Raw genomic sequence first — 8,978 nt, forward strand, 5'->3', positions numbered from 1 at the left:
TAGCTGGGACCACAGGCGCCCGCCACAACGCCCGGCCATTTTTTGGTTGCAGCCGTCATTGTTGTTTGGCGGGTCCAGGCTGGGGATTTGAACCCGCCACCTTAGGTGTATGTGGCTGGAGCCTTAGCCGGTTGAGCTATAGGCACCGAGCCTGTTTTGTGTCTTTAAAGCTTTTCTTCCAACCTGTTAAGACTTGTTTATGCCATCTTTTGTTGTAGAGTTTTTATTTTCAGGAATCTCGAGTCTATTTCTTCCTTCTGTCTTCGGGGATTTACATTTTGAGTAGGAACTTCTTCCCAAGCCCCAAGTTATGAAATACTCTCCTACATCTTGCTTTCTATGGTTACTAAAGGTTGGGGTGGTTATGGCAATTTCTTAAAATGACAGTAAAGTTCGCTATATTGATTGACTTTTCCTTTCACAAAAGTCTTCTCTGTAGCAGGTGATGCCATTGTTTTTTTGGGTTTTTTTTTGAGACAGAGTCTTACTATGTTGCATCATAGCTTACAGCCACCTCCAACTCTTGGGTTTAAGCGATTCTCTTGCCTCAGCCTCTCAAGTAGCTGGGACTACAGGTGTCCACTACAATGCCCAGACTTTTTTTGGTTGTGTAGTTGTCACTGTTGTTTGGCAGGCCCAGGCTGGATTTGAACCCGCCAGCTCTGGTGTATGTGGGTGGCACCCTAGCTGCTGAGCTACAAAAGCTGAGCCTACAGTGCCAACTTCTTTTCCACAGCAGCATTGATTTCAGTGGGCTTCGACTACATAGTAAAGGAAATGAAACTAACTAGATCTAACTTCTCTGGAGTACTTACTTGATTAGCATAGCGTTTTGGTAACTTCTTGCCACTGTCAATGTCCATTTCTTCATCATCTTTCTTATCTTCTTCTTCACTCTCTATCCCTGTCCAGTCATCTTCAGCCAGTCTTCTGGCATGGTTCACATAATCTAGCCGCTTGCTGGAGGAAGAAAAGGCATTAAGGATCGGTCTTTATGGCTGGGCATGGTGGCCCACACCTGCAAGCCCAGCATTCTGGTAGGCCAAGGTGGGTGGATCGCCTGAGCTCACGGGTTCAAGACCAGCCCGAGCCAGAGTGAGACCCTGTGCTTAAAAATAGCCAGGCATTATGGCAGGCACCTGTAGTCCCAGCTACTCAGGAGGCTGAGACAAGAGAATAGCTTGAGCCCAAAAGTTTGAGGCTGCTGTGAGCTATGATGCCAGGACACTCTACTGAGGGCAACAAAAGCGAGACTCTGTCTCAAAAAAAAAAAAAAGGATAGGGCTTTATATCTTACAGGAAGACACCCTATAATATGACCAATTTAATTTAATTCAAAGGCCCTAAATTTGTGAACAACCTGGGGATTCTATCGGGAGTAAAAAATCATGAAATCTCCTTTGTAAGGCTAAACTAGTCACTGCCTCCTCACAAATCCTAAATGGGAAGTCCCTTTAGCACACACTCAGTCGTCCTCAAATCCCTTTGGCACACACTCAGTCTTCCTCAGAGTTTCCTAAGAATGGGAAAGGAAAATATTTAAAGGACTTTTCAAGGTTCACTAGTTGAAAAGGCTCACATACTACCCCCCCCCCCACCAGCCCACCTCAGGCTCCCATCCTCACCCCAGATGAGTTGACACTTCTTTGCTTGGCAGACACTTCAGCAAAAGCTCCCAGTGATGGAACAAAGGAAACACCTGAGATGCAGTGAGAGTTCTAATACAAGGACAGCTTCTGGGGCTTTATAGAGCTTTCTCTTTCTTTTTGTTGAGATGTGGTCTCACTATGTTGTCCAGGCTAGATTCAAATTCATGGGCTCACTGATTCTCTTGCCTCAGCTTCTGAAATAGCTGGGACTACAGGAGGCATATGCCACCATGCTTGGTTTATATAGCTTTCTGAGAAGCCAGGTCTTTCTTCAATTCCTGTGTAACTTTCATAAAAGGGCACTTAGTTTATGATTTAATATCTGTTACCTGTTTCCTTTTATCATTATCCTTCATTTTTTTCCCTTCTTTTTTTTTTAAACTACAAATCCTAGAAAATTTAGGAAATTGAGGCTAGGCGAGGTGGCACACTCCTGTAATCCCAACACTTGGGAGGCGAGGCGGGTGTATCGCCTGAGTTCACAGGTTTGAGACCAGCCTGAGCCAGAGCAAGACCTCGTCTCTAAAAATAGACATGTGCTGTGGTGGGCGCCTGTAGTCCCAACTACTTGGGAGGCTGATGCAAGAGAATCAAGTAAACCCAAGAGTTTGAGGTTGCTGTGAGCTGTGATGCCACAGTGCTCTACCAAGGGCAACATAGTAAGACTCTGTCTCAAAAAACAAAAAAAAGGGATCACTAGAAACCAGGAGTATGAGACCAGCCTAGGCAACACGGTGAGACCCTATCTCTAAAAACAGTAAGAAAAATAAGCTAGACTGGGGGCAGTGGCTCATGCCTGTACTCTGGGAGGCTGAGGTGGGTGGACTGCTTGAGCTCACAGGTTCAAGACCAGCCTGAGCAAGTGCGAGACCCTATCTCTAAAAAAAAAAAATAGCCAGTAGTTGTGGGCACCTGTAGTCCCAGCTACTTGGGCAGGTGAGACAAGAGAATTGCTTGAGTCCAAGAGTTTCAGGTTGCTATAAGCTATGACGCCATGGCACTCTTACCAAGGAGACAAAGTAAGACTGTCTCAAAAAAACAAAACAAGAAAAGGCTGAGTGTGGTCACATGTGCCTGTAGTCTCCAGTACTCAGGAGGCTGAGCCAAGGAAGTTCTAGGCTATAGGAAGGTAAGATCGTGCCACTGTACTCTAGCCTGGGTGACAGAATAAAATAAGTAATTAGGGCCAGGCAAGGTGGCTCACACCTGTAATACTAGCACTCTGGGAGACTGAGGCAGGTGGATTGCTTGAGCTCATGAGAGACCAGCCTGAGCAAAAGTGAGACCCCCATCTCTACTAAAAAAAAAAGGCTCGGTGCCTGTGGCTCAAGCAGCTAAGGCGCCAGCCACATCACCTGAGCTGGCGGGTTGGAATCCAGCCCAGGCCTACCAAACAACAATGTCAGCTGCAACCAAAAAATACCCAGGCATTGTGGCAGGCACCTATAGTCCCAGCTACTAGGGAGGTAGAGGCAGGAGAATCACTTGAGCCCAGGAGTTGGAGGTTGCTGTGAGCTGTGATGCCACAGCACTCTACCAAGGGTGACAATTTGAGACTATGTCTCAAAAAAAAAAAAAAAAGAAAAACTGAGGAAAGAGAATCACTTGAGCCCAAGAGTTAGAGGATGCTGTGTGCTATGACATCACGGCACTTGACCCAGGGCGACAGCTAGAGACTCTGTCTCAAAATAAATAAATAAAGCCGGCACGGTGGCTCAGGCTTGTAATCCTAGCACTCTGGGAGGCTGAGGCGGGTGGATAGCTTGAGCTTACCAGTTGAAGACCAGCCTGAGCAAAAGCGAGACTCCGTCTCTACTAAATATAGAAACACTGAGGTAAGAGGATTACTTGAGCCCAAGAGTTGGAGGTTGTTGTGAGCTATCACACCACAGCACTCTACCCAAGGCAACAGTGTGAGAATCTGCGCCCCCCCCCCAAGAAAATCTAAATAAATAAATAAAATAGGTTGGGCATGGTGGCTTATGCCTATAATCCTAGCACTCTGGGAGGTCTAGGCAGGAGGATTGCTTTCACTTAGGAGTTCTAGACCAGCCTGAGCAAGAATGAGACCCTGACTCAACTAAAAACAGAAAAATTAGCTGGGCACTGTGGTGGGTATCTATAGTCCCAGCTACTCAGGCGTCTAAGGCAGGAGAATCACTTGAACCCAGGAGTTTGAGGTTGCTGTGAGCTAGGCTGATGGCACAGCACTCAAGTCTAGGCAACAGAATGAGATTCTCTCTCTCTCTCTCTCTCAAAAAACAAAACAAACAAACAAACAAAAAAACAATTAATATAAATAAAGGACAGGGGAAAGAATGACCTGGGAGTGTAATCTGCAAGCAACCAAGAGGCTGTAGGGAACCATTTCTTTTAAACACACGCAGTGATGATCCAGTACTAGGCAAAGTACATAGTGTATGAAAACTGTGCAGCTGTTAGTAGTTTCTCCTAAACCCTAATTCCTTAATTTATGACTCAGAAGAGGCCTAAGGTACATTGAGAATAAAAAGACAGGCCCTGGCTTCAGAGTAGTTCAGCCCCAAACGCTCCTATCCTGAGTTCTCCCCTGTTTGTGCATCTTGGCATTTAGAATTAAGTGTATGGAAGACATTTCCTCAGATTTCCTGTTGAATTATTTGTCTTGAACTCCCAAGAGCTCCACAGAAACATTTGTGTTGTAGGCAGAAGGGAAGACCACAACCAATACCAGAATTCAGAGTGCAGGACAAGCCACACACACAAGCAAGCAGGGAATGTGGGGAGTGGAAGTCTGGGAGTGGCTTTCACAAGTTTCTAATTTGCAAAGCTCAGTACTGCTGCCAGGAAAAAGAGAAACATTTAACCCAATAATTGAGGTGTTACCTTCAAACAGAGTTTCTTCCACTTTATCTTTTTCTAAACTCCAGGTATAAAGGACACCTACCAGTATTTATCCCTCCCAACCTTGTGGGCAAGAAGATCACTCTACAGAGGATGTACTTTGAAGGGTTTCTGTAGAGACAATCCTAAATCCTCGGAAATGGTTCATAGCTCCAGCTTGGAGAAAGGAGCCAAGGAGTTAAAGCATCCTTACCATTTCTGCAGTTCCAGTAACCGGCGGCGCCGCTCACTTTGCTCTAAGGAACTGTACTTGGATTTGTACTGGGACAGGCGGGGGTGTGGGGCAGCTGTGCTGTTCAGATCTTGAGACACAGAAAAGCTACTAGCCAGGGCTTGGCTCAGCTCTTCCATCTTCGCTACAAAGGAAAACATAAGAAAATGGCTCATTCATTTCTTATTATCCCCTGTGTATAGGCAGTTATGAATGATGTAATATGATGGCTATATTCCTAAAAAAGTCCTCATTTAATGCAAAGTCACAATTATTTCCATTGAAAAAAGTCCTCATTTAATGCAAAGTCACAATTATTTCCATTGAAAAAAGGAAGTTAAAGGGTAAATGAGTTACATATTAGTAATAATATTATTTCCTATAGATATTTCATTGGTGATCTTTTTTTTTTTTTTGAGACAAAGTCTCACTTTGTTGCCCTTGGTAGAGTGCCTTAGAGTCACAGTTCACAGCAACCTCAAACTCTTGGACTCATGTAATCCTCCCAAGTAGCTGGGACTACAGGCACCTGCCATAATGCTCGGCTAGTTTTTATTTTTAGTAGAGGTGGAGGTCTCACTCTTGTTCAGGCTGGTCTCCAACTCCTGAGCTCAGGCAATCCATCCACCGTGACCCCAGGGTGCTGGCGTTACAGGACTGAACCACTGCACCCAGCCCATTGGTGATCATTTTGATAGCTCTTAGTATATATATAAATTGAAACATACAGTCAGGTGTAGTGGCTCAATGCCTGTAATCTCAGCACTTTGGGAAGCCCAGGCAGGAGGTTTGCTTGAGGCCAAGATTGGGAGACTAGCTTGAGTAATACAGCAAGACCTGTCTCTACAAAAATAGAAAAAACAAACAAACAAAAAACTGGCTAGATGAGGTTGTAGTCCCAACTACTTGGGAGGCTGAGGCAGGAGGCTGGCTTGAGCCCAGGAGTTTGAGGTTATCGTGAGCTATGATGATGTCACTGGACTCTAACTGAGGCAACAAAGACCCTGTCTCAAAACCAAACCAAACCAAAACAAACAAACAAACCCCCCTGCCCCCCAATGCTGGGCTGGGTAGACTGTCCTGGTGTGATAGCTGAAAGTCATCTCAAATTCTTGGGCTCAAGAGTTCCTCTTGCTCCAGCCTCCCAAGTAGCTGGGACTGTGGATGCAGTGGTTCATGCAGGTGGATTGCTTGAGCTCAGGAGTTTGAGACCAGCTTGAGTAAGAGCTAGATCTCATCTCTAAAAAAAGTAGCTGGGCGTTATGGTGGGTGTCTGTAGTCCCACCTACTTGGGAGGCTAAGGCAAGAGAATCTCTTGAGCCCAAGAGTTTGCAGTTGCTGTGAGCTATGACCACAGCACTCTACCAAGGGCGACAAAGTGAGACTGTCTCCAAAAATAAGGGGAAAACACCTGAATAAAAATTATGATTCTGGCTCAGCGCCTGTGGCTCAAGTGTCTAAGGCTCCTGCCACATATACCTAAGGTGGTGGGTTCGAATCCAGCCCAGGCCCGCCAAAACAATGACGGCTGCAACCAAAAAATAGCTGGGTGTTGTGGAGGGTGCCTGTGGTCCCAGCTACTTGGGAGGCTGAGGCAGGAGACTCGCTTGTGCCCAGGAGTTGGAGATTGCTGTGAGCTGTGATGCCACAGCACTCTACCCAGGGGGATAACTTGAGGCTCTGTCCCCCCCCCCCAAAAAATCATGATTCATGGGTTTAAAACAAACAAACAAATAAACAAAAGAAAAATTAGTTGGGCATTTTGGTGGGCACCTGTAGTCCCAACTACTTGAGAAGTTTGAGGTATGAGGATTGCTTGAGCCCAAGAGTTTGAGGTGAGTTGTGATGGATGCCATAGCACTCAACCCTAGGGAGATAGAGTAAGACTGTCTCAAAAATAAAAACACACATGAGTTGGCACCCATAGCACAGTGCTTAGGGCGCCAGCCACATACACCAAGGCTGGAGGCCTCAAACCTGGCCCAGCCAGCTAAACAGTGACAACTGCAACAAAAAATAGCTGGGTGCTGTGAAGGATGCCTATAGTCCCAGCTACAGGGAGGCTGAGGCAAAAGAATTGTGTAAGCTTGGGAGTTTGAGGTTGCTGTGAGCTGTGATGCCACTGTACTCTACCAAGGGTGACAGTAAGACTCTGTCTCAAAAAAAAGAAATAGATGAAAATAAATAAAAACACACACAAAAGAACCCCAGAACAAATAAAACACACACACACAAATACAAACGTCAATCACAAGCAAGCAAATTCACTCAGCAATTGAACCAAACTTTTTCTCTTTGTTACCCTTCATGAGCCCTGTCATTAATCCCTTAGCACCACTGACATCTAGTGATGTGATCAAGCATCTAATTTTTCCTGAATTTCCTCCAATTCTAAATAGCTGTCACTCAATAATTAATATGGTTCTCTGATGCAGAGTTCATCCAATTGATTAATAAAAGCCAACTCATAACAAAATTTAGCTCCAGGATAAACACTGGTTCTGGGGTTCTTGGAAGAAGTCCAGAGAAGTCAAAAACCCTAATCCTAGCTGTTACTGCCTCATTTTACAGTTTTGTTTTGTTTCTGGATGGGGAGAAGGAACATTTCAGGGCCACCCATGTGAGACTCATTTGGGAAAAAGCTAGGATGTGAAGAGTGCCTACCAGGTAATGCCAGTGATACAGGAGTGTGAAGGCATCCCTATGAACACTGGGGAGACAGGCAGAGAGCAGGTGTCATTTTTGAGACAAACTTCCCTAAAGAATGGGAGTAGGAGAAAAAAGTGAATTTATTCTTCACTCACACTCCTGTGAATAAAGGTATAAGATGGCACAGGAGCTCACCAAGGGTTAAGGGTGTGCCTTAGATCTTAAGAAAACAGAAATATTTGGGAGAAATCTGACTGACATTGCTGGGATGGCCCAACCCTTTTAACCCTTCCGTGCTAGTGTAAACCAGCAGGCACCACCAATGCTTAAACTCTATCCCAGGGCAGATAGAGTGCTCTGAGCACCAAAATCTATAGTATCATTCCAGAGCCTTGTCCACAGTTACAAATACAACTCCATAGGCTTCTACTTGGCCCATGAGTTATTTTCCATTGTATATTATTTGAAGTCAGAGTTTTTTGTAAATTTGAAGCATTAGTTGTTTTTTTTTTTTTTTTAATATTAAAGGAACTTTGGCTCAACGCTTATAGCTCAGCGGCTAGAGTGCCAGCCACATACATTGGAGCTGGCAGGTTGGAACCCAGCCCAGGTCTGCCAAAACAACAATGACAACTACAATCAAAAAACAGTCAGGTGTTGTGGTGGGCACCTGTGGTCCCAGCTACTGGGGAGGCTGAGGCAAGAGAATTGCTTAAGCCCAATAGTTTGAGGTTGGTGTGAGCAATGACACCATGGCACTCTACCAAGGGCAACATAGTGAAACTCTGTCTCAAAAAAAAAAAAAAATGAAAGAAACGTTAAAATTATCTTTTGCTAGGTATGGTGATGTACACCTACTGCATAGTCCCAGCTACATGTGGAAGGCTGAGGCAGGAGGATCTCTTGAGTCCAAGAGTTTGAGACCAGCCTGGGCAAACAAATAAATGGCAGTTACATACAGATAACATGAAATACGACAGCTTAATTTTTTTTTTTTTGAGACAGAGTCTCACTACGTCACCCTCAGTAGAGTACTGTGGCATCACAGCTCACAGTAACCTCCAATTCTTGGGCTTAAGCAATTCTCTTGCTTCAGCCCCCCAAGTGTCTGGGACTACAGGTGCCCACCACAATGCCTGCCTATTTTTTGGTTGTAGTTGTCATTGTTGTTTTAGCAAGCCCGGGCTGGGCTCGAACCAGCCAACTTCAGTGCATGTGGCTGGCACCCTACTCACTAAGCTATGGGTGTCATGCCAGCTTAACTTTTTTTTTTTTAATTTTCATTTTTTGAGATAGAGTCTCACTCTGTCACCCTGAGTTGAGTATAGTGGCATGATCATAGCTCACTGTAACATCTAATTCTTTTTTTTGGGGGGGGGGACAGTTTTTGACTGTGGATGGGTCTGAACCTGCCACCTCTGGCACATGGGGCCAGAGCCCTACTCCTTGAGCTACAGGTGCTGTCCAACATCTAACTCTTTTTTTTTTTTTTGAGACGGAGCCTCAAGCTATCCCCTAGGTAGAGTGCCATGGCATCACACTCACAGCAACCTCCAACTCCTGGGCTCAAGCGAGTCTCCTGCCTC

At 45.2% G+C, this 8,978-nt stretch overlaps 1 protein-coding gene across 1 annotated transcript in view; it reads right to left on the reverse strand.

Moving 5' to 3' along the window:
- Window positions 1–8,978, reverse strand: part of SNUPN (snurportin 1) — a 33,987-nt gene that overhangs the window by 20,630 nt on the left and 4,379 nt on the right. Inside the window, exons 2-3 of the mRNA XM_012801815.2 lie at window positions 4,726–4,888; window positions 816–960 (exon numbers count right to left, since the gene is read on the reverse strand). Of these exons, the coding sequence (XP_012657269.2) occupies window positions 816–960; window positions 4,726–4,883 (303 nt within the window). The 5' untranslated portion in view covers window positions 4,884–4,888. The remainder of the gene's footprint in view (window positions 1–815; window positions 961–4,725; window positions 4,889–8,978) is intronic.

This window comes from Otolemur garnettii, unplaced genomic scaffold, assembly GCF_000181295.1.
Source record: "Otolemur garnettii isolate 467f Iridium unplaced genomic scaffold, OtoGar3 scaffold00011, whole genome shotgun sequence".
NCBI lineage: Eukaryota > Metazoa > Chordata > Mammalia > Primates > Galagidae > Otolemur > Otolemur garnettii.